Here is a 26,950-nt window from a genome sequence, read left to right on the forward strand (position 1 = left end):
ACACTGATAAGCCATCCCGTTACTGCATGGGGTTAGACTCTTAGATTTTCTTTCTCCACTTGCATCCTCTCTACTTACATCCAGTGTCCTCACATCTTGTTCCAACGCATCATTCCGTCTCCACCTCAGTCTCCCAATATTCCTTCTGCCCAGCACAAGCATGTCCACAGCCTGTCTCTTCTCAGCACATGCCCAAACCATCTCAATGTAGCCTTCCTTACCCCTCTCAAGAATACAAGTAATCCCTGCCGAGACTCTAACTTCTTCATTCTGCCTCCTTTTCGTTTCGATATATTCCCAACATCCCTCCTGGCATTCTCATCTGTTACTTTCAACTCTTTTTCTTCTTACTTCCTAAGTGCTCCAAAATGAATAAAATATATATTGATAAAATGCAATGTGAATAGAAGGACTGCGAAAGAATATGGTCATTAATCATTAATCCCAGTGCCATTGGGACCGTGTTTCTACAGACCTGCGGAACCCATTTAGGAGAAACAAAGCTGGTGGCCTCCACCACAGGGCAGCCTGCTTCAGCCAGACGCTCAATCAGCTCAATCTTCACAGCGGTCGGCACCACAGTCTGAAATTTCCATGTGGAGGGAGCACACCAAAGCAAGCACAATAGATTTAAGGCGTGGCGAAAGTATACATTAATCTTTTGAATGTTGTAACGAGGACAAACTAAACACAAAAAGCAGTTCTAAAGAAATTAGTTTTCAATTTAGATTCAAAAGTGCATCGCTCCAAGTGGCTTCCTAATATCGGAAGAGCGTTCCAGACGGCCGCAGAAGCGCATCTGAAAGCGCGCGATGCAGTGACCGTCTTTGTTCGATGGTTAGCCAAAAGTCGACTGTAACAATGTCCTGAACAGCCACTTAAAAAAAAAATGGGCTCATTTGTTTAGAAATAGGAATCACATGTTTATTTATGACGTCATATTTACACCTTGCAGCATCCCATTCAATGTAAACAATTTGCAGTCACACGTCTCAAATAAGTGCATACCTTCTCGTTCTGTAGTCCATCACGCGGACCTACTTCGACGATCTTAACCCGGTTGGGCAACCCACTGATGGCCACCGCCCCCTGAAATAACACAGAAAGTTCACCGAAAGCCACGAGATGTACAGGTCATTATTCACGTATAGGAGCAACTCGAGTGCTTGTAATATGGTTAGTCCAGCCTAATTCACAACATTCCATGTACACAACTGTGAAGAGTTTTTTTTTTTTAAATGGCAATAGTGGACTGTGCAGGGCTTACAAAGTCTATCTTTGGAGTTGCTAATTCGCAATGTTGTCATATGGCTATGACCCCATTCACTCATTCATTTATAAAACTTTACATAAAAACTTTACATAAATGAAAACCCATATGGCTTACTACCTTGGCTTCTTAGCTTTGCAAGGGAGTAGTAAATTCGAAAATACAAGTTACCATTACTATATTGGTGATAAAGACAGTTCTGAAATTATTTGGCGCCAAGTGCTGTGGAATGTCTATCGTAAGAGACATCGCGGCTTGGAAAGATTATTTCAGGACTGCATTTCATAACCAAATGCTGGATAATTTTCATGACGGGAATGTGTATTGTTTCCACATTAAAATGACTCTGACATTTGTATGCCTAGGACCAAATCACCCAGAATGTGCCCAATCTCATCCGGTTTTAGAAGCTAAGCATCGTGGTTGACCACCATGTACTCAACACTCAACACATTCATCAATAGCACTACCTTAGAGGGAAAAGTATACCATAGCTTACGTTTCGGGCAATGGCGCCTCTGCATAGCACATAAGAGCGGATAAGAGTTAGAGACTGCACTTCATACAATGCGACCTGGTAGGATTGTTTTATCCATAAGAGGTTTTTTGGGTTAGATCACGTAAATATGTCGTTAAAACCCACCACCACCCGACACAGCCAACTCGTAAGGGTTGTCACTTAAACAGAACATGCCAATTCGTCACTCATACAGCACAAATGTGGCTGTCGGCTGATGAAGCTAGTTGTAATTACTGGCGAAACGTCATACTCCGATTGTAAATGTTGTGGCCTGGCTCTCCAACACACCGGTGTGCTGTACTTGTGACGAATTGGCATGTTCTGTTTACGTGACAACCCTTACTAATTGGCTGTGTCGGGTGGTGGCGGGTTTAACGACACATTTATATATTTACGCGATCTAACCCAAAAAAACTATATTATGGATGATATTGGTTGCGAAAGCCTACGTGTTAAATTATTGTTTTATGTTTCCTGATAAAAGTTTATACAGTGAGGGAAAAAAGTATTTGATCCCATGCTGATTTTGTACGTTTGCCCACTGACAAAGAAATGATCAGTCTATAATTTTAATGGTAGGTTTATTTGAACAGTGAGAAACAGAATAACAACAACTAAATCCAGAAAAACGCATGTCAAAAATGTTATAAATTGATTTGCATTTTAATGAGGGAAATAAGTATTTGACCCCCTCTCAATCAGAAAGATATTTGGCTCCCAGGTGTCTTTTAGACAGGTAAAAAGCTGAGATTAGGAACACACTCTTAAAGGGAGTGCTCCTCAGCTTGTTACCTGTAGAAAAGACACCTGTCCACAGAAGCAATAAATCAATCAGATTCCAAACTCTCCACCATGGCCAAGACCAAAGAGCTCTCCAAGGATGTCAGGGACAAGATTGTAGACCTACACAAGGCTGGAATGGGCTACAAGACCATTGCCAAGCAGCTTGGTGAGAAGGTGACAACAGTTGGTGCGATTATTCGCAAATGGAAGAAACACAAAAGAACTGTTAATCTCCCTCGGCCTGGGGCTCCATGCAAGATCTCACCTCGTGGAGTTGCAATGGTCATGAGAACGGTGAGGAATCAGCCCAGAACTACACGGGAGGATCTTGTCAATGATCTCAAGGCAGCTGGGACCATAGTCAGCAAGAAAACAATTGGTAACACACCACGCCGTGAAGGACTGAAATCCTGCAGCGCCCGCAAGGTCCCCCTGCTCAAGAAAGCACATATACATGCCCGTCTGAAGTTTGTCAATGAACATCTGAATGATTCAGAGGACAACTGGGTGAAAGAGTTGTGGTCAGATGAGACCAAAATGGAGCTCTTTGGCATCAACTCAACTCGCCGTGTTTGGAGGAGGAATGCTGCCTATGACCCCAAGAACACCATCCAAACCGTCAAACATGGAGGTGGAAACATCATGCTTTGGGGGTGTTTTTCTGCTAAGGGGACAGGACAACTTCACCGCATCAAAGGGACGATGGACGGGCCATGTACCGTCAAATCTTGGGTGAGAACCTCCTTCCCTCAGCCAGGGCATTGAAAATGGGTCGTGGATGGGTATTCCAGCATGACACTGACCCAAAACACACGGCCAAGCCAACAAAGGAGTGGCTCAAGAAGAAGCACATTAAGGTCCTGGAGTGGCCTGGTCAGTCTCCAGACCTTAATCCCATAGAAAATCTGTGGAGGGAGCTGAAGGTTCGAGTTGCCAAACGTCAGTCTCGAAACCTTAATGACTTGGAGAAGATCTGTAAAGAGGAGTGGGACAAAATCCCTGCTGAGATGTGTGCAAACCTGGTGGCCAACTACAAGAAACGTCTGACCTCTGTGATTGCCAACAAGGGTTTTGCCACCAAGTACTAAGTCATGTTTTGCAGAGGGGTCAAATACTTATTTCCCTCATTAAAATGCAAATCAATTTATAACATTTTTGACATGCGTTTTTTTGGAATTTGTTGTTGTTATTCTGTCTCTCACTGTTCAAATAAACCTACCATTAAAATTATAGACTGATCATTTCTTTGTCAGTGGGCAAACGTACAAAATCAGCAGGGGATCAAATACTTTTTTTCCCTCACTGTACATGTCCCACTTAGTGATGCATTCCTGGGCTCAATCGTCGTTTCAAATAGGATTCGTGTTACGATAACGTACTTAGTGATGCAAAATTTAACACCAAAGGCATAAACGAAGCACTAATATTAAAAAAGTGCCTTTCTCCACTCTGCTCGCAAGGTTCAGGAATTGTGAACAATTGATCCTTATGGCGGTAGCCCGGGGTACCAAACAATACAAAAAATGCCCGAGGCAATTAAATGTTATTTCTGTGACACTATTTTTTCCATGGGTGTTACTCAGCTATGTAGAAACGTAAAACATCAGCATTAAAAAAAAAATCTGTAATAGACAAAAATGCAACTTTGAGTAGCGCATCGTGAACAGCTCGTCGAGATGAGTCGACCATCAACAGACTAAAAATGTATACTCTTTGGTTCTTTCGGTAAAGTCACGTAGGTAGAAAAAAACCAAAACTAAACTAAAAATGACTGCATCACGGACATTATTTGAGAGCCGGGGCGCTATGTGGTACCGCTATAAGGTCACAATTGTCAGTCCCTTAGATAACCTTCAAATGGGAATTGAAGCCAGGAAAGCGCCACTCTTTACGTGCTATGAAGGGCAATTGTTTATAATGTCGACTGTTACATAATCTTCCCCAGAAGGTCAATGTTACCGACGAATGTGGCGAGGGTTTTTGGATGCATGTGCTTGTGCATATCGCCAAATAGCAATGCATACTCGGTTGTTATAGGCTACACGATGGGCAACAAGAGGTCAGTGCAGCAACATCCATCATTGTACTGTACTTCTATACCCCCCCAACCCCCCGCCACGTCTATGCCTCGTCTCCTTCGTCAATCTACGCTGACCATCACGGTGAAGTATGGTCAAAATACAGTAAAACCATCGTTACCATCGGAATAGATTCAGGTCAACATATATGGAGGAATCTATTGCAACGTTACGAAGCCACGATTGTGTGAAAACGTGAATAACACTGCCCTTGAAAGGAAAGACAAGTCGATCTCTCGTCTACCAAGGGTCATGGACCGAAACGTCGCCCATTATACCATCCCTTGTCAACCCCATACGGCGTACCCGTGCTCTTGTACAGGGAAATTGAGTTGTCAGGTCCATACGGGGTTAACAGCCGTTACAGTGCGGGTTTTGTAGGTTGAAAGTTGAGATTTATAAGGGGCACGGGGCGACCGATGAGGTCTGAATTGGCCTGCAACAATTCAGCAGGGCACTGATTGAGGGGTTGTACAGGTATGTTAAGACGCGTAATCTTTGTTATATTTAGGGCATCGATCCGCAGCGTTTCCGTCACCACCTGACCCGAAACGCATCGCAAACGAGAACCCCTCGTTACGCATTGTACCAACTTCTTTCGCACCGCACGCAGCCGAACGGCGTGCTAATCCGAAGGAGGCATCCGCCGTTAACGCGCTTACGGTGGCGGACAGAGAGCGGCCGCGGCCCGCGAGCCTGGAGAAACACAGCGCGACCCTGAGCAGAGACGATGTGGCCATGGTCCCCTCCACCACCTCCTCCTCCTCCACCTCGACAACGAAGGAGACTCCCGGACAACAGTGACGCATGTCACCACCTCCACCACCTCCTCCCTCACTCTGAAGCCCAACCACAACCGCCATGCTACGTAAGGAGAGGCCGCAACAACTGCGCCCCTTGACCGCGACGATTCCGCGCATTACGCATCGCCTCAGAAATTGGGCGTTGTTACTCGTGCACCACCGCGAACGGAGGTAAGAAAGCGAATCGCCCCACCGGGGGAACGTTGCGGCCTTAGTTTAAAGCCGTTCGCGGTGCGGGCTAAATCCGTGGCGTCATCGGCGTGCGACGGCTTCGTCGCCCGCCGCTGCCGCGTTCAGCACGCGGGGGCACCCCACGTAACATGGCCGCCGGGTATACCGCGAGGGACGTCACGGCGACGTCACGGCCTCTCGTGGTCACAGTCGTCTTGAGCGTGAGAGGCGCAAACTTACACCACCATGTCCACAACCATGTCCATCACCACCATGTCCATCACCACCATGTCCACAACCACCATGTCCACCACCATGTCCACAACCACCATGTCCATCACCACCATGTCCACCACCATGTCCACAACAATGTCCACCACCATGTCCACAACCACCCCACCACCATGTCCACAACCATGTCCACCACCATGTCCATCACCACCATGTCCACAACCACACCACCACCATGTAAAAAATAATTATTTGCTCATGAAGAAGGGCCATTGTTTTAAACTTCGCATGTTATACGTTTCCTTTAAAGGCATTGTTAATGACGAATGTGTTGAAGGGTTTTTATTAATACACGCTTTTATTTAACTCACTGTGTTGTATCCTCAAATCTTGTAACTCAATTTTAACCCATTTCCCAATGTTGTGTCGACTGCAAACGTGGTATACGTATGTCATACTGATGACAATACTATATTCTATCATTAATTTTTTTTTTAACAATCTTTTGTATATGTTATGTTTCGGCTTGGGTCTAATTGTCCACGCTCAACTCACATTGGCTGTAAGTCACCACAGTCCCCCTGACGTTATGCCATTACTAGTACATTTCATTAAAGCGTGTTTTTTTAAAGTTTTTTTTAAATATCACTGATTATTTTTGCTACATTAACTGGTTCTGTATGGTATTATGGAATTACTCTCCTCTGCCACAATGTGGAATATCCATTACTGCCTCGGGGCTGTAAGATATGATGAGCATTACCCCATGATTATTTGAGTGAAATTCATAAAATTGGCTACTTTAGCCAATGTTGGATTCGCTATAATGTTCATATTAAATGAGTGAACTCCACGTGGGAGGTGTATACAGCATGTGTTTACCCGTACACAAAAGCATCAGTGTACATTTGCAAATAAAGAATTACTTTAAACCCTGAGCTACACCGGTGTTATGATATATATTAGTTAATGAGCCCCAAACCAGAAATGCTGTTGGTACCACACGATGTGACATAACATGAATGGTTCGAATTCCTTTTGGTGGCCAAGTACCATTGGATCGTGTGATAACCATTTGAAATTGAGTGGGTTATCAAACGATCCACTCCCATTTAGCCATACAAATACATCGGTACGACTAAAGGTTAGCTGCCTTTTGATGTTACAAATGTTGCCCTTCTTAGGAATGAAAAATATGTATCGGGCTGTGACTCCCGACATTCCATACGTCAACATTCACCCGTTATGCAGGTTTTAAACCTGTCCACCTTTTGTGCGACCCGCATTGTTGCGTGAATGTAAACAATAATAAAAAACCTAGCAATGCTATGTATTTTTTTTGAATACAACAAAGAACTGTATTTTCCATTTGCTGCACATGTCAACAGCACACACAGTAGCCGACTCTTGAGCGTGATGTCACAGGGTCTTTAAGGTCAATTTATGTCCAAAACAATTGTTTTGCAGTGTGTCACCCCTGATAATGAATGAGCAATGGATGTAATGTTTACCCCAAATTGGATGCGCCGGAGTTGGGTAAATGCAATTCCACGTTCCCGTGGCAGGGTTAAGTCCATCCGATAGGCCGGCCAACAACATCGTAAAACAATAACAAATATGAACTCGTACAGTCACAGTTACATGCCATTACTTGTCATTAAAAACTCGTACAGTCACAGTTACATCCCATTAATTGTCATTAAAAACTCACAAGCTGGCTACCTCTTGTGCGGCACAACTCTTTTTTTTTACAAGTGATGGAAATTCCACCTGCCTTTGCCAGGGGATAGTCGTTCCGTTATATCATATAGGATCAGTTAAACCAGTTGAAATGTCACAGGAAATGCATTAGTCGTATCTCCTTACCTGTTGTGACGGGAAAGCGATTAGAGTCTTACAGACGCCGGGCACAGTCAAGCCCTGAGCAGCATAGCAATTCTTGACAACATCGTAGACATTTCCCATGAATTGAACACCGCGATCAATAACCAATAATCGACCACTTCTTCTGTAAGCAGGCTGTATCAGACGAAGTATTGTTGGAGCCCCACTGCACACGCAGAAATTAAGTGTCCATCCAGAATGACTACTACGCGTCTAATGTAAATTAAATTAACATTCAGAGCGCCAGAGCATGCAGCTGCGACGCGACACGATAGCTAGACACATCAGAACATCATCTGTCACTGCTGTGTATCTGTCTGTGTGTGTGTGCACGTCTTAGTCTTCGGCCACGAATATCTTATTGCTGCAGGGGATCATTAAACAGGCGTGTGCACTAACACCGCACTGTAGTAATATGCCGGGAAAAAAACACGTCGCGTGTGTGTGTGTGGGTACATCCCGAAAGCCGTCACTTGTGTGTGCTGACGTCAACTGACGCAGCCCCTCTCGAGATGATGAATCATCATCAAGAGGAGGAGGAGGGAGATGATGAATCATCATCAAGAGGAGGAGGAGGGAGATGATGAATCATCATCAAGAGGAGGGAGATGATGAATCATCATCATCGGTGGAGCGGTGGCGCATTGGTTAACGCGCTGCGCTCCGTCGTCAATGCGGTTTCTAAAACCCCGGCACGTTGCCGTGATTTACATCTTAGCAGACCCACGAGCAGCCTCCACAGCCATTGGCAATTCTAGATTTCAAAGCTTTCGTGACTGCAAGGATCCATACTCTTTGGTTCTATTCGGTCTTCACCAACCGGCAGTGAACAGTGTAGTTTGGGTCAAAGAACGCCACGTGAATGATGGCGTGGTGGGGTGGCGGGGTAGGAGGAGGAGGAGGAATTGGCTCTTAATTTGTCAAGTGGCTATGCAAAAGGTTGAAATGTGATGAGAGTGAGTGATGCGTGGGTATTGCCTCGTTTGTGATACGTATGCAGTGTACTGTGAATATACTCTTTGGTTCTTTCGGTAAAGTCACGTAGGTAGAAAAAATACAATTAAAAAATAAAAATTTTCGACGTTTCGATGGCAACACAAGCGGTCGTTTCTTTCTGGTTCGGCAGTTCCACTGTTGGATGATTATTAAAAAAAAATTCCCGCCTGAAGACGACCGCTTGTGTTGCGATCGAAGCGTCGGGATATATTATTTTTAATTACATTTTTTTTCTACCTACGTGACTTTACCGACAGAACCAAAGAGTATGGATCCCTGCAGTCGCGAAAGCTTCAAATCAAGATTGATGCTGCATTGATTTTCAGCCATTCTATATCCGCCAATTTCTGAAGGCCCTCCCCACACTATTGATCATTTGGTGGGGGGTTTGACCATACTTCACCCTGATACTGGGTTATAGTACTGCATTTAATATGATGGATATTGTTCTACACGGTTCATGCTTGCTTACAGTATTCAAAAAGTGCCGTATATACAATGTAGACTGATTCTATTATGAAGCTGTTGTATGGACTGTGGTAATACTGTACAGGTTAACAGCACAATTAGAGGATTAGTAGTGTAGTTTGTATTGCATTTATAAATGCTGGTGCACAAGTATTTTTACGTGCATTGATTACTGCACTGTGCCAATACCGGAATAAAAGAAATAACCATTACAGATACTGTGCGTAATAACTATCACTGCAATAGGTACAAATGTCAAATCAATGTTTACTTTGCAAGGAAATCAATAGTGACTGTTCTAAGGAGGTACTGACCACCGCCAGACTAATATGGAATTTCCGGGTATTGTATCGGGACATTTAACATGATATGGGGCGTCACGGTGGCGAGATGTTAACTACCTCGCCAGGTATTCAGGAGGTCTTGGGTAAGATGCCGACCATGATCCCTGCTCTATATTTAAAGTTTGCATGATTTCTCTACACGTGGTCGCGTGAATTTTGATCCGGGTCCTCCAGTTTTCCCCTCCACATTTAGAAACACGCGTTTCGAGTATTTGCCTGCTTAAAAAAAATAAAATCCACATGTTGAGCTAATCATTTATAGCCAGGTCGCTTCTGAAAAATGACTATATAACTCAGTGGGCCTTACGTGGTAAGGGGCCGTCCATAAATGACGTCACGCACCTAGGAGGGGGGGGGGGTCAGATATTTGTGACGATGTGTGACGAGAGGGGGGGTTAGGTTTGAGAAATGTGACGTCACATCAAAATGCGCAATTTTAAATCAATATAGACAACACGTTCTACTTAATTAAATAGACTGTTTAATAAATGTTTTCTCCTACAACATCAGAGTGCAGCGCCACATTAAATACGCACTACAATGACAATAGTTTAAAGCTATTTGAAGCATGTTTTTTTTTTTTGGGGGGGGGGCAGAGCTTTGTGACGTCATATTTGAGGGGGGTCTGACTTTTTGTGACGCCGTGTGACGAAGGGGGGGGGGGAGGTCAAAAATCGTCCAAAATCGCGTGACGTCATTTATGGACGGCCCCTAAAACTAAAATTGATATCTGACCAACGATTGTTCATAAAATTCACCCATTCTGCCTCCTGTGTTACAAAAAACTCCCTCTGTCCAAGAGACCCATCACGTGTCTGTGATGTCCCAGCCGCATTGTGTTTGCTTTATTATTTTAAATGCGTCCCACCCATAGTCAACTCTCGATTATCCAGCAGTGAATTGAACATGACTGTTGTTGATGATGATAGTCAAGCAGTCGATTGAGTATGGCTGAGACAGTCAAGTCTCGATTATCCAGCAGTGGATTGACCATGGTTGATGGTAATGATAATACAGGGGTTTCGCGGTGGGGATAACAATTACTTCTAATGGATTGCATCATTGATCAACGTCAAGGGTTCTTGGGCATTTCAGAGAATAATCTAGATGGCATTGAGTTCTGGCCTGGGGTTTGACAAGGTGTGGACATTCTTGCAAATAGCGCAATGCAATCCCCTTGCGTAGAACAGTTGCACTCTGTCGTGTTGTTTATTTGCCATCCAGCCTGCCTAATTCATATCTGTTGGGACCCACAAGTTTGGTTACCAAGACTGCAGTGTAAACCAAACTCTGAAAGTCGTTTGCCGGTGCAGCACGCATTCCATCTGCAGCACTGACAAATCAATAGTACACCCATCAATGTGTCAAGCCAAACATATGTATCCTCTTCTGGGCGACGTGTTACCGGTAAGCATAACAGTTTTAAATAAAACAAGCGTAAGGATTAACACCATGGCCATTATAGGTACAGACAGAATAAATTATTATTTTATTTTTACCTACGTGACTTTACCGAATAGAACCAAAGAGTACAAATCTAGAAGTGTGCCGTGAATTTAAAAATATTTCGTGGAGTTTAGCAACAATGGTCTGGCGATTATGGGAGCCGTGAACCGCGGGTAATCTGTGAATCATATAAATTCGCCGACTATAGGAATTTGTAGATTAAAGTAATATACAAAAAATCATGAAATTGCATATGTAAGAATCAACGTGTTTTATTTTTGTTCCATCGTATTATTCACTTGACCCCTGTAGCCACTCGGGGCCACTACATTACCCACAACCACAATGTAAAAAAGACACTGGTGATCTAAGCTTTGGTGTAAAAACACGTCAACTTTTGCACCATCTGGTTGCTGCGCGTCTTTATTAAAAAAAAATATATATACTGCGTTTGAAAAACATGGCATTTGAATTCGGAGGCGAGCGTGTGCCGCTGCGTTCACTGACGCGCCGCTCGCTTTCAGTCACGTGCGGCCAGGGGAGGCAGGGGAGGCAGAGCCTCACCTGTCATAACTCCAATGAAGATAGCTATTACGAAAAGTAAAACAGATATATGAAGATTTGTCCACTGATCTGTCTTACAAATGCCATTTATGTACGATTTCAATCATTTTTTATAGTAAAAATCGCCCAATTTGCGGAGGGAGAGGCGAGAGGTGAGGCAGCGACGGGCTCAGCCTCCCCTCTGATTGCACAACCCCTCAGGAACTGGATGGAGCGCGGGCAATTAGCGCGTGCCTGTTACTATCTCTCTGTGTGTGTCACCAATGCAGTGGTTCTTAACCTGGGTTCGATCGAACCCCAGGGGTTCGGTGAGTCGATCTCAGGGGTTCGGCAGAGCCCCCGCCACGGAGGTCCGGACACACTTGAATTATTGTGTAAATTTGTGATGACACACACGGCCCGCTTGGCCATCACTGGCTGCAGATGATCATGCTACATTGCTTGGCCAATCAGCGCTGCGGGGAATTTAGTGCGTACTCAGTAGTCAACGTGTGACTGTTGTTGTCGTACGTCGTGTGATTTCTTTAATATTTTATCCATACTAACTATGTCGGGCAAAAGAAGAAAGTGGTCGGACGAATATGTACAACATGGATTCTCATGTATCACGGAACGTGATGGGAGTGAGCGTCCTATCTGCATGATTTGCAACGCCAAGTTGAGCAACTCTAGTCTTGCACCGGCAAAACTAAAGGAACACTTCTTGAAGCTGCATGGAGACGGGGAATACAAGAACACAACACTTGCTGAATTCAGGGTGAAGAGAGCCAGATTCGATGAAAGGGCCACTCTGCCTGCTCTTGGATTTGTACCTGTTAACAAACCGATCCTGACAGCATCGTACGAAGTTGCTTACCTGATCGCAAAGCAGGGCAAGCCACACACCATTGGTGAAACACTTGTGAAACCAGCTGCATTAAAGATGGCGAATCTGATACTCGGAACAGCGGCCGAAGGTAAATTATCCCAAATTCCCCTTTCAAATTACACCGTCAGTGACAGAATAGAAGACATGAGTAAAGACATCTTGGCTCAAGTAGCCGCGGATCTGATTTCAAGCCCGGCAAAATTCAGCCTTCAACTCGACGAAGCCACAGACGTTTCTGATCTAAGCCAGCTTGCTGTTTTTGTACGCTATGTGAAAGACGACATGATAAAAGAAGAGTTTTTATTTTGTAAGCCTCTTACAACAACAACGAAGGCAGCCGATGTGAAGAAGCTTGTGGATGACTTCTTCAGAGACAACAATCTTTCATGGGATATGGTTTCTGCAGCTTGTACGGACGGAGCTCCAGTCATGCTGGGAAGAAAGTCTGGTTTTGGTGCGCTAGTAAAGGCCGATGCACCACACATCATTGTGACGCATTGTATTCTGCACAGGCATGCGTTGGCAACAAAAACCTTACCTCCAAAAATAGCAGAAGTATTAAAAACTGTGGTGGAATGTGTGAACTATGTGCGAAAAAGTGCTCTGAGGCACCGCATCTTCAGTGAGCTGTGTAAAGAAATGGGCTCTGAATTTGAGGTACTTCTGCTCCATTCTAATATTCGGTGGTTATCCCGGGGACAGGTGCTGAATCGTGTTTTTGCCATGCGTGTGGAATTAGCCCTGTTTTTGCAAGAGCACCAACACTGCCATGCAGATTGCTTCAAAAATCCTGAGTTCATTCTCATTTTAGCGTACATGGCTGATATATTCGCAGCTCTCAATCATCTCAATCAGCAGATGCAGGGTGGTGGAGTCAATATCATGGAAGCGGAAGAACACCTGAAGGCTTTTCAAAAAAAGCTACCGTTATGGAAACGACGAACAGAGAACAATAACTTCGCAAACTTCCCGCTTCTGGACGACTGTGCAAGTAAGATCGAAGATGTGTCTGGAATCGGAGATATTTCTGTATCCACGGAACTGAAGCAAACAATTGCCACGCACTTAGATGAGCTTGCAAAGTCTCTCGACGGATATTTCCCTACAAGAGAGTCATATCCAGCATGGGTGAGACAGCCGTTCACGTTTGCTGTTGAAACAGCAGATGTCAATGATGAATTCCTCGACGAAATCATTGAAATTCAGCAGAGCCAGGTTCAACAGCAACTCTTCAGAACAACAACGCTCTCAACGTTTTGGTGTCGACAAATGAACAAGTATCCAGTTATTGCTAAGAAAGCCCTGGATTTTTTTATACCATTTGTTACAACATATCTTTGTGAGCAATCCTTTTCGAGGATGCTGGACATAAAAACGAAGAAAAGGAACAGACTTTGCTGTGAAAATGACATGAGAGTGGCACTTGCCAAGGTGAAGCCACGCATATCTGAACTGATCTCTCAAAGGCAACAGCAGAAGTCACATTGATTTCCAGGTATGTAATTTGTTGTGAGTTTATGCATTGTGTTGGTTTTATTCTTTGAACAAGGTAATGTTCATGCACGGCTCATTTTGTGTACCAGTAAAAAACATATCTACGTCTTGAATTTGAAAAACAAGGTTAAGAACCACTGCACCAATGTAATGTTTGTAGACCCCTTCATTACATGTCCTCACCTTCCATAGTCCAGGTAACTTATTTCACGTATGTGTATGAAGATATATCATGGGATCTCCTTTGCCAGTACCAAAATATGATAATAGGGTTTTCCCCCTTTTTTTCTGCTGGCAACAAAACCGGTGTTAAGATGTTAAAACACCAAACTGAAACCTTTTACAAGGAATCATGTCTGCATTAACCACAATGCTTGTGGTCAGAACGCAAAAAAAAAACTCTGATAATATATGCATTGTCCTTGAAACTGATTGGTCCACACCAGAGACAGCTTTCTTTTGACCAGAGGACGCCAAAAGGCGTGTATGAAGATATTTAGGCTCGCTAGTCTCGTCATAAAACTGCAATGAAAAAGCACCAGGGGAGGCAGCTATCAACATCTGCCTCACTGAGGGGGGCGTGTCGGACACGCCCCCCCTCGGTTAAGACACGCCCCCCTCAGTGAGGACACGCCCCCCTCTGTGTAAATCTGGCTCTAATACGAGCCAGTGCCTCCCCAGCCATTGACCTCGCCGCATGTCACTGGCCGCTTTGCTGTGTCATGAGATTGCCACGAGCCGCGCTTTGACAAGATGAAATGAATCCGAGACAGGACGAATGATAAATCATGTTCATGCATTGGCTTCCTTCTGCATTCACGTAATTTATCATTCTTTCTGTTTCGGCGCTCACGCACCCTCCAATTGGCACGGTTGGCTACGTACGAAAGTTCAACGCACGTAACATGCGCAATGCGCCGCTCGGTACAACCAACAATTAAAAGTTTTGGAACACATTTCTCTGTGATGTTCAAACAATTTATTGAACGTGTGATGAGAAAACAAGAGACTGAATGTAATGTTTTGACTGGTACAAGAAGCCTAGGAAGACGGCGAATTGGATGCAACTGGGAATATTTCATGCGAAGTTCTTGAGTAAATATAATGAAGAGATCTAAATGTGAAAGTCATGGTCATTGACGTCTTTGAGAAGGGACATGGCACATCGGGAGGGATATAGGGGCTGGAATTTTACATCCGCAAAGCACGTGTTAACCTTGCATTTTGGGAGACTGATTGAGCATTGTGGTCTGTTATCTCTGAAGGTAATGACAGTGAGTCCTTATTGCCATTGAGGTAGTGAGATGTTATCTCCCAAGTCTGATTACCAGGAGGTACGAGATTCGATCCTGACCCTGACGACGCCTTTTGTATATTTGGAGTTTGCATGTTCTCTCTCTCCGTGGTGGTCCTGTGGATTTTTTTCCCCCCGGGTCCGGTTTTTCCTTCCACATTCAAAAAGATGTGTTTAGATTATTTGGCCGCTACTATAAATTGCCACGTGATTATGATATAGTCGACTTCAATGTGGTGTCACGTGTGGCCAGTTCGCCCCTGAAAAAATTGCTCACAGCTCAGTGGGCTTTACCTGGTAAAATAAGCATGTGTTTAAAAATAAGAAGGTTTCACCTCCTACGAATTGATTGGTTTGCAGAGTTAAATTGAAAAAAAAAATCCATTATATGGCACGAATATGGAAACAATGGGAAAGAAAGCAATTTCTTTTGACATTACATCAATACTTGTGTGCGCACAAATGTTACCGGTTTATATGTTTGAAAATAAACCAATGCGCCCACACTCAGATATATGCATGCTTTTCATAAAACTTTAATATTGTCGAGCATCCTTTTATCTAAACTTGACAGCCAAACGCAAATAGGTGCAGCATACGGTGCACGACTCTGCATGGCAGGTACCTTCTGAAGCAATAAACGCTGTAGCTGGTATAATGCATAAACCTACAGTGGGCTCCATCCTTATTGGAAAGTCTAACATCACATATTCAGTTACAGTATAATTATTAGCTAAACTGAATTTGGTTACATTGGCCGCATGCACACATGGAATTGTGAACTTACATTAACTGTTCGTACAGTATGCAAGCTACACAAATTATATGGACAAGCTGTACAGTATACACATGTTATATGATATAAAATATACACAATACGTTGCTCATGTTCTTGGTTCTTTCGGTAAAGTTACGTAGGTAGGAAAAAAGATAAAAATAATAATAAAATAAATGATGATTAAAAAGTTTTTTATATATAAAAGCGAGCAGTCACGAAAGTTTTAAGTCAAAATTTGTGGGTTTTTTGCTTTTATTATTTTTAATTATTTTTTTTATTATCTTATTTTTTATTTTCTATCTGCGTGACTTGACCGAAATAACCAAGAATGTGAATTCCTGCAGCCACGAAAGTTTTAACAATGCATCACTCTACCTCTCTGGCCTGTGCAGAAGGGCCATTGCCCAAAAGGTCGTCTATTATATACAATGATATTGACGAATAACAAATACCCACATATTTAAATTGTATAGTTTTAATGTTTGCGGCCATCAGCTTCTGTGCAATGAGGAAGGGAATATACGGCATTAACGTATGACCATGAGAGTACATTAAGCGCTTTCTTTTATATGCAGGTGAGAGCCCTTTGACGCGTGGATTTTCTGCTGCAAAGGAGATTAGGATTGTATAAGAATAGGTTTTACCCTTTCTGGCAATAAAACAGGTGTTAAGATCTTAAAACAGCAAACAGAAAGCTTTTGCATGGAATCGTGTGTGCATTAACCACACCTGCTTTATTGCCAGAAAGGGTAAACCCTATTCTTATATCTTTATACTGGCAAGAAATGCCCCATAAAATTAGGATTTGCCATGCACGAACCACCTTGAGCCTTATCTTGGGTGTTAGGAAACCACGCCACGAAGAGCATCCCCAGTAATTCAAAATTTCCAAAAATGTAGATGTCCTGGTAAACACGCAACGTTGGGCCAACGTTGGCCCAACGTTCCCAAAGTTACTGGGATACTGCATAGATGTTTCAAATAAAACGGAGCCCTCTCTTAGTTGAATATCAGTACAAGAAAACAGAACGGTGTTGGTCCCTGTATTGTGTCGAGACATCACATCACCACCATGGTGAGCAGAATTCATCGGCCACTTATATAAATGATCACCACGATCAATAGTCACCAATTCAACGGTTTCCGACGCATCATTCAGCAACAACTTTAATACACGGTCCGTGGCCTAATCCGAGAGACATCAGTGGGATTAAAATGACTTATCGTCATATAAATGAAACATAAAGCACCGGAGCGAACGCAAGCAGCGCTTTGTTACTCATCCACTCTGCCTTGATGTGACCCGCGGTCCTAGTGCGTAACGAACTTCAAACAGGGAAACACAAGTAAATAAATTACTCCCCTAGCCGTTAGAAGATCGACTGTCTGCGGTTCACCGTGGAACCGGCATTTATTAAATGGGTGGAACATGATTTTTTTTTTCAAAGCTTGGTACACGGGGATATGAAAATACCTCCTCGTTAAGTGTGTCGTGATATCAAACAGATGGGCTCACCGCGTCTGAGTAGGCAGTGATATTTGGGAAATAATAGTAAACTTCTGTTTTCTATGAATACAGAGAGCCCTTGGGTGTGCACATATGGACTTATATCATTGGTGATAGGCTCAATTAGATGGCCGCATATTTCACTTACGTAGGCGATACACGATACATATTGATGAGAGTATTTTAACATCGGGATACGCTGCGCAAAACACAATGTAAATTCGTGTTGTGGCCATACAGGTGAGAACCACAGGGTTATCGGTTTTTAACAAATACTCCTAAAAATAATAGGGATACATTAATTTGTATAAACTATATTTCATTTCAAAGCGACAAATCTCAATATACCTGTTCGATCTTTCAGCAACTCTTCTCTGTCAGATAATGAGCCATCGCTTTCACGATACGACGCAGTACTGCATTCAATGGCATCTCGAGCGCATATACATATTTAACTGATCTCTCTATATAAACTGTATATATTCCAGCTAAACTAAAAGTAACGTAATTTTTTTTTTAAGAAAGATGTTAACAATGTCAAGGACAGAGAAGATGTGTTCCATGAATGTATTTCGGATCGGTACAAAAAAATAAATGAATACGAATTGTTAGAGAAAGGAAATTTGTAATTATTAGACATTATTTAAATATTTAAAACACAAGAGAGTGAATGTAATGTGTTGACTGTGAAAAATTAAAGGTACAAAAAGGCCGGGGAAGACAACGAATTAAGCACATAAGCAATTTGAATAATTTGATGCAACTGCGAGTATATCATGCAAAGTTCTTGAGTAATATCATGGAAAGAGCTCTTGCGGAAGGCCATGATCGCAGAAGTCTTTGAGAAAGGAAATGGCACGTAGAGTGATACATTCCGTGAGTCACGCAGCCCTGGATTAGCCCTGTTACTCACGGCTGCCAGCTAGAGGTTATTTAATTATATTTTTGTAAAAAAAACTGCATGCCTGGCCATAACACAAAAGTCAATCAAAGTAATTTCCTGCTCAAATGAGCTTTGAAGCTGAGCTCATCTCCTTTAAAGTCCTGAGCCATTAGTGGAAATTCCACATTTCTATGAGTCTTCTCTATAGGGTAACCACCACGAGTAGGATTATGGGCAGAGTCAATTGCCAACCCGGGATTTGAACTTGCAGCCTTCTGATAGCGAGCTGCTTGCTCTTCCACTGAGCCACCTGGCCGGATAGCGCGGTCCAGCAATACTCCCCGGTGTCTTGTGTATTGTCTGTTTTTATTATTGTTTTACTAACAGTGCATTTGAAAGTTACGTCTAGAATGTTGGCTGTTTATTTTTTTTGAACAAGGAAGAAGATAATGCACGTGCTCAGAAGTATAACATATATAAACAGAGCAAAGATACGCATATTGCCGCTGTGCCATGAATCAGGCACGTGGATATTAAAGACTTGAACGAAAGGTTGTAAGAATCATGCAGAGGTGTACAATTTAAATTACAACGAGAGACAGAAAAAGGAGCGTGGAGAATACAGAACACACGCAGGTTCGATCAATATTGCATTCATCAATCAAGTGGATAAAGCATGATGATGATACACCTACGGAGAGATAGATGCTTGAAATTAGACTGAAACGTAAAGAGGAACAGATGGATCAGGGAACGTGCGTTAGTTAGAGACATCATTTTGATCTTTACCCGGAGATGGATGGTGCATGATGAAGATGAATTACGCTGAGCGGCAGATAGAGGAATGCTGTAACAGGGCCCTGTATTGTCACTTTGAGGAAAGAAAGGTCTTGAATCCCGCTTACGGCCAACACCAGTGGCAATTATCTGAACCTGTCCAGAGCCTCCCTTAGGTCGACTCAGCCTGAAATGAGTATCCGGTGCGATGTATAAACAATTCCACTTGGGGAGACAAAGGCGACCGGGCGTGGTGCTCGCCACTCACCCCCTCGGGTACCGTGACGGCCTTCAAAGATGCTCGCGAACATCACTCGCCCCCAAAAGGCTGTACAAGAAATATTTGTCGTTGTACTATTGATAAGACCGAGTGAACGATAGTTCTGTAATATGTTCTGCTATTTAATGCACCCAATTTGTATGCGTTTGCCAAGCTTGTTTCAAGACAAGCCCACCTCGACGTGAGCTCGTGTAAGATGTGCGGTGTAAATAATTCGAAACTATTTTAAACAAAATTTGTTTAAATCCCAGATAAGAGCTTACTGAGCTGTGTAGCTCTTTTTCAGAAGCGACCTGGCCACAAATAACAGCTCAACGAAGCGGCTCATCACGTGGAAAATTATAGCAGCCAGATACTCTAAACGCACGTTTCTAAAGGTGAAGGGGATAAACGGAGGTTGCCGGAAAAAAAAAATGACATGACCACGGGGGAAATATAACACGCAACACTTCAAATATATAGCAGGCGTCAGGGTCCGTATCGAACCCACAACCTCCTGTACATCAGGGGAGGTAGTCAAACTCGGGAGACAAAGGCGGCCGGGCGTGTAAAGATGGGCCGTGACGCATCGCCGCCGCCCCGCGCTCTGCAATCCATCACGGGCGACTGGAAGCGCTGTCACCCCGAGACAGAGGCACGCCGTGATAAAAGGGGACCCCTGGGTCAGGAGGTCGCGCCTCCCGCCTGTGGGGATGGACGGATGGGGAGAGGCCATTCAAAGGAGAGAATGGATAAAGGGAATGAGAGGACCCAGATTGTATCTCTTGTTGTCCGTACACGTCTAACAGGCACTGCGCGTGCCTCTAATATACGGCGACAAGGAGGGAAGAAAAAGCGTGCATATGCATGGGGTTGCGTGACGCTTTCGAACATGCCTCTGTTCTCGGAAATTGTTTACTCGTGTATTATTGTTATTAACAATAAATGCATATTACCTGGCATGCAGTATGCATAGGAAACGTGGACGTTGACCAAGAGAGTGGAAAGTCTTCTTTGGTTCTTTCTTCTTTGGTTCTTTCGGTAAAGTCACGTAGAATGAGAATAAAATAATAAATTGATAAAATAAAATAACACAATAATATTCTCACGACGTTTCGGCCACAACACAAGCGGCCTTCATCAGGTGAAAGTGTTCAAAGAAGAACGGAGAAGTGTACATTTGGAACCTCGTCGAGAGACCGATATAAGAACACGCTGATTAGAGCACAAGGCAAGTTAAGGAGCACAATTTTTTATTTCCATGCAGCAGTGGATCGAGCATGATGAATGTGATACACGTGTGAAGAGAGATGCGTACCCGGGTTTACGCGAAGAGACGGAAAGTGGAACACTTGAATCAATATAACATATTGCAAGTTAGAGTGGGCATTTTCATCTTTATGTAGCAGTGGATAGAGCATGATGACGAATATACAATTAACACGCGGCGAGAGACGCATGCTTGGAATTACATTGACGCACATAGAGACAGCACCTTTGCTTGAAGCTTCATTTCAAATCTTACGCCTCCATGAGATGCACCTTGAAAAGCAATTGTGCACGATTCACGGTTTGTGCATATAGATCATCTCCGAAATCTGAACGAGACAACACGAGCCACGAAGCCGTTAACGTTATCGGAAGATCAACCGACAACATCGTTCTGATGGCAACAGACAAAAAAAAATAACAACTTTAAAAAAACACTGGCAGGTGACTACTTCTTTTGAAATTCCTGAGATTGTTCGTTTCGGGGGGGTGGGGTGGGGGTGGTGGGAATATTTAAGGGAGTGAGCTCGGTTGTTGAGAAAGTACAAGAGCGGAGATGAATTGGCTTGACGACAATCGTGAACCCGTTCTCGTCAAGGAGCACAAACCATCACGCGAAACTCCGGTCAACTTCGCAGTGGCTTCTGGCTGGGCCATCGAACAAAGACGGCGGCGACCGCATCGCGCGCTTTCAGGTGCGCTTCTGCGGCCGTCTGGAACGCTCTTGCTTCCGATATTAGGACGCAACCTGGATCTATGCCATTTTAAAATCTAGATTGAAAATGCGTTTCTTTAGAACTGCTTTTTTTGTGTTGTTTGTTATCCTTCCCCGACACCGTGGATGAGCACGGTTGGCCTGCCTACGGTGCGAAAAGAAGTTCAACATGCAGCACACACACACACAACCCGGCTGCCCATCGTGCACGGGTGTTGCACCGTAGGAATGTTTCTGTTAATGAGGCCCCTCGTTGTCCCCAGGCGCATCCCCGCTACGCTGTTGAACACGAGGTAATCACGATTTAATGAATCCAAACAGCTCCTGACCGGACTTCTAAGCCCATAGGTCGTACAGGCCATGTGTAGTAGATATCTGAGCGATGTGGCTGCCTAGCTCACTTTACACTTCTTGCGTCTCTTTATATACAGGGTGCTTTTAAAAAAAATGTGAACACTTCGGAGAATTCGCAACAACACCACGTGACACGTGCTGCAGCCTCCGAGCTCTGGAGACCACCTGGAGAAGATTCCAGGCCACGTGATGACAACGATGGCGAACACAAGTGGAGACTTTTTGATGCTATTAACATTACATTTGTTATCATATTGCAGTGTATTATCCGTTTTTTTTTTCATTAAAAACGATAGTCCCATATAAGTGTTAACATCTTTTGAAGCACCCTGTAATTATTTTTTTTTAAAATTCAGAATCAGAATTTGTATTTAGACAGCAAGAATCCGATGGGCTATGAAGATTTTTTTTCACAGATGTCCAGAAGGCTCGGGTCAGAAAGTCACAACAACAAACCGTGCAAACACAGATTGATGTGCTGGAGCAAAGTATAGGAAAGCTAACCAAGTCAATACATATATATTTTTAAGTATATCGGTATGAATTGCATAAGTACATACATTCCTGTCGATTTTTCAACACCGAATGCAATCCTGGGAAAGGCAGCAATACAAAAAACAATCCCAGACGACACCAAAACAATACAGAGTCCGTCAACACAATGGCACATTAAAATTGAACAATCCATACATGGATGAGGGTCAAAGTTACAAATAACATGAGCAAATTTGATTTAAAGCTTTCGTGACTGGTTCTTTCATTAAAGTCACGTAGAAGGGAAACAATAAAATAATAAAAATCTAAAACAATAAAATTCTCACGACGTTTCGACTGCAACACAAGCAATCATCATTGCAATCATCTTTGCTTGTGTTGCAGTCGAAACGTCGTGAGAATTTCATTGTTTTATATTTTTATTATTTATTGTTTCCCTTTTACGTGATTTTACCAAAAGATCCAAGAATATGAGCAAATGTGTTTGTGTCCAGCACTAATTTTCGGCTTCAGAATATTTTTGAGGGAAAATTATGATGTTTAGGGAGGAAACAAGGTTGTTCACCAGTGATTAATTTCATTCTTCATGTATGTGTATGTCTTTATTTATTTGGCTGTCATACACGACATTTTCACTTACAGTGTATAACTTCTGCAGCCTACGTTGCTTTGTTTCAATATAATAGACAAACAAAAATATTTTTTCAGTTGTTTGTTTTTATGTATGTGAACAATTGACACCTCGAAGTGATGGAGAGTGAATATGCGTATACACGACCATAAGAATATTGACTTAAAGCTTTCGTGACTGCAGGAATTCATATTCTTTGGGTCTTTCGGTAAAGCCACGTAAATATTAAAAAAATAACATCACGACGTTTCGATCGCAGCACAATCTACGTGGCTTTCCCGAAAGACCCAAAGAATATGACCATAACACTGATAATGTACAGCACTGGATCAAACCACGGCTGGGATGAAAGACTTCACAATATGACGGTCATGGGGCTTATTAGACCAGACTTCGCCAGACTTGCCAATGCGGGTTTCACGGGAGGGGGGGGGGAGTTCAGATCACATCACATATCATTTGCCACTGATGTTAGCCGTGGCTGGTAATTTAATTCGGGGTTCCGGGTTCATAGCGCAAGAGCAATGCGAAAACCACTGTCAGAGCAGTGGCCTGCCATTTCTGGTTTACCAGTTGTGTCCCTCCGGAATTTTTAGTTTATTGTTTTGCACACTTATTGGTCCCATCACTTTTTACACAAAGGTTCTTGAGTAATGTTTCGTACAGTAGTTAATTTCGATTACTTGTGACAGTCACTGTGCCATAACTAAGTCTGAGGATGGTTAAATCTTGATTTGCAGCTTTCGTGACTGCAGGAATCCATACTGTTTGGGTCTTTCGGTAAAGTCACGTAGGTAGAAATAAAATACATTCTTAATTAGTATTGATATTCCTTTATTTCATCATTCACATTTTTGGTAAAATTTATCTTAAGTTTCCATGAGTAGCCTTCGTGAGGGTGTACTGTATAAATCTTGACTTAAAGCTTTCGTGACTACAGGAATTCATATTTTTTGGTTCTTTCGGTAAATTCACGTAGATAGGTTAAAAAAAGAACAAGAACCAAAAACTACGACGTTTCGATCGCAGCACAAGCGATCGTCTTCAGGAAAAGGGGAGTTAGCTTCCAAAGGCAACCTATTTCTAAGGGTTTGTGTTGTGATAGAAACTTCGTAGTTTTTTCTTGTTTTCTTTGAACCTATCTACGTGACTTTACCGAAAGACCTAAAGAATATGGTGTACTGTATATTCTCGTATGATTCCTCCCTGGAATGTGTTTTGCTACTTCTTCTTGTAACTTCAGTCTCACTATTCCATAGTCATACATTATTTTGTTCCATTACTATACACGACATTTGATTTTTGACATCTTGCAGGGCTGCATCAGTATTCACAATGCCTCTTTGTAATATACAAACGCCGGGTATAATATTGTATTTTACATTTTAAGCGTCTTTTCTCGGACCCACTTGCATAGTGTGTGTGACCAACGCTAGACAAACCTTTTCTAAATCCATTTTGCAGTTCCCTATGACCTTCACGAGCATTTTAGATACATGTAATAGTATAGTAATAGGTCTGTAATTCTCCAATGCAATTTTATCTCCAGTTCTCGTTTTTTTTTAAAGAGCAGAATGATTTTGACATCAGTCCATGCTTGAGGTACTATATTGTATTTATATGTAGGTTTACATTTTAACAGCTGGTCCCTCCAGATGGGCATGGCGTCCACAGTTATTTCGTCTAGTCCAGGAGAATTGACGTTTTTCACCCTTCGATGGGCTAATGCTTCTTCAAGTTTACTGGTCTACTGGACATCTGGGGAAAACTACTGGACATCTGTGGAAAAGAGCTTTATAGCTCATCGGATTTCTCCAGTATAAATACATATTCTGATATTCTGAAGTTTCACGAATGTCCCCTTCATCCACATTATTTTTTTTACTCTTAAGGGCACAAGCTTATATTTCTCTAGAGACCTCAATACAATTACTCCACTGGCTTTATAATGATCTATGTAGCATGTGTTGACATTCAAGTGCTCCCACCTATTCCAATGAGCGCAATGCAAGATGTTACATCTTGCTCATATCGTTTTTGTGGTGTCCGAGTGAAACAAAAAAAAACAGATAATCGAGACTTGCCACTAGAGGGTAGCATACGATTTTCCTTCGACATCTGATAGAGGTGGTGGTGTCTGACTCGGTGACGTACATTGTACTTTTTTGCACTTTATATAACGTGACCCGCTTATAAGAGACCGGGCAGATTTGGTACATTGCTGATACGTTTGTCCCATACATACCATGCAATAAATATACCCACCACACACTATACAGCACAGACATACAGCATATATAGATACAAATACCAATACTACCTGTATTACGTCTGGTAAAATGTACAGGTGCGGCCCTGCAATTGCTTGTTCATACCGCTGCTGATGGACGGGCCTCCACTGGAGGGAACTCTTGAGAACCCCTCTGGAGGATGTCTTGCCTTACTCTTCCACGCTTGCCAGACACCCTGGAGAGGTGGATGTACCCACACTTTACCCCATCACACGCGACGCCGCCGATCGACTGTGCTCTATACCCCATTGTCCCACTGCCGGGGGTGGGAGTGCGGTGGAGGGATTTGAGGCTCGTGCCCCGTTGCTTCAACTGTTGGATCAGCGACGTCCGCATTGACGCTCAAACGTACTTCACATTATACGTCCCGACACCATCATTTTGGTGCATCTAGTACCTGCGGCATGTGGCCGATTGAGGACTGTTGCTTCGTGCCGTTGTTTATTACGGGGCCCACTGGTCACGCTATTTGCCATGTTTTCCATCGCACCTATACGTTTAGTAAGCTATGCGTTATTGATCCTATTCAAGCTGTAAGCAATTACCCCTCGAGGTGTGATTTGGTTACATTTTCTGCCAGACAGCTGCGCAGGATATAAATATAGCACAATCAACATATTTCAGCCTCCCTGAATGTAGTCTTTCCTTGGGCAGTGCCCAGAAATAGGCTTTAATCACTCATGTCCTTACAGAGTAATATATGAGTGTGTTCTGTGCCATTTATAATGCTTTAATTTTGCAGTGAGCTCATCCAGGTCCGCTCCACTTTTGTAAAATCTCTATAGTGACATACACTACTTAATACAATGACGTATTTGGTGATGCTGCATTGACAGTGGTATATAAATAACGAAAATACTCAGTTATGTATGTAATACGAACAAGGGCTATTGCCTACAATGTCGCCGATCATATAGTTTTATCTTCTTTGGTTCTTTCGGTAAAGTCACGTAGAATGAGAATAAAATAATACAATTAAATTCTCACGACGTTTCGGCCACAACGCAAGCGGCCGTCTTCAGGTGAAAGGTACAGACCTGTCGGGACGACAGAGCTTCAATGACGGCCGCTTGCGTTGTGGCCGAAACGTCGTGAGAATTTTATTGTGTTATTTTATTATTTTATTCTCATTCTACGTGGTGACTTTACCGAAAGAACCAAAGAAGATGAATCCTTGCAGTCACGAATGCGTTAAATCGAAATTTAACATATAGTTTTAATTTTAAGGCCACAGTTGTATTGACGAATGTGTTTTTGTTATTTAATACAGTTGCTTTGTTTTCTTGCATTTTACTTTTTGTGTTTGGTTTGTTGTCTTTCCCCCGCCACCTTCGATTACCACGTTTGGTTACGTACGGTACGAAAGAAGTTCAACATACACGCATTGCATTACATTTTTTATCCTGAAAAGCAATGCCTTCTGCTTTTTAGCTCAACAATTTCACGTTGAACCGCAACATTTTACACATCAATTCATGAGAATATAAACGAAATTACTTGCCAAGTCACGGCGCGTGTTTCAAATTGCAGAAATCGTCCTCCAACACAATGCCAGACCTCAACGACAGGGACAACTCACGGGCCTGACAAAGCCATGAGTACGAGGTCGAACTCATTACACGCAGAAGTGCTTGCCCAAAAGTGAACCACAAAACCTTGCTGATCTCGTCAAGCAGCAGAAACCACCACGCGAACTCCGCTCATCTTCGCAGCGGTGGCTTTTGGCTACGCCATCGAACAAAGACGGCCACAGATGCGCCTCTGCGGCCGTCTGGAA

The 26,950-nt window shown here is 43.0% G+C and overlaps 1 protein-coding gene across 2 annotated transcripts in view; it reads right to left on the reverse strand.

The window, feature by feature from the left end:
- The window catches only part of LOC116945260 (hydroxymethylglutaryl-CoA lyase, mitochondrial), a 28,647-nt gene extending 20,433 nt beyond the window's left edge, over positions 1–8,214 (reverse strand). The window contains exons 1-3 of one of the 2 annotated variants that reach the window (XM_032959629.2): positions 7,723–8,214; positions 1,009–1,089; positions 476–583 (exon numbers count right to left, since the gene is read on the reverse strand). In XM_032959629.2, the coding sequence (XP_032815520.1) occupies positions 476–583; positions 1,009–1,089; positions 7,723–7,821 (288 nt within the window). In that variant the 5' untranslated portion in view covers positions 7,822–8,214. Of the gene's footprint in view, positions 1–475; positions 584–1,008; positions 1,090–5,313; positions 5,583–7,722 lie in introns of those variants that run through there. The other variant, XM_032959628.2, reaches the window with a different exon arrangement.
- Positions 8,215–26,950: the final 18,736 nt, after the last annotated feature.

The sequence above is a fragment of the Petromyzon marinus genome, chromosome 23 (genome assembly GCF_048934315.1).
Source record: "Petromyzon marinus isolate PM22_M1 ecotype Great Lakes invasive population chromosome 23, UKy_Petmar_22M1.pri1.0, whole genome shotgun sequence".
Taxonomy (NCBI): domain Eukaryota; kingdom Metazoa; phylum Chordata; class Hyperoartia; order Petromyzontiformes; family Petromyzontidae; genus Petromyzon; species Petromyzon marinus.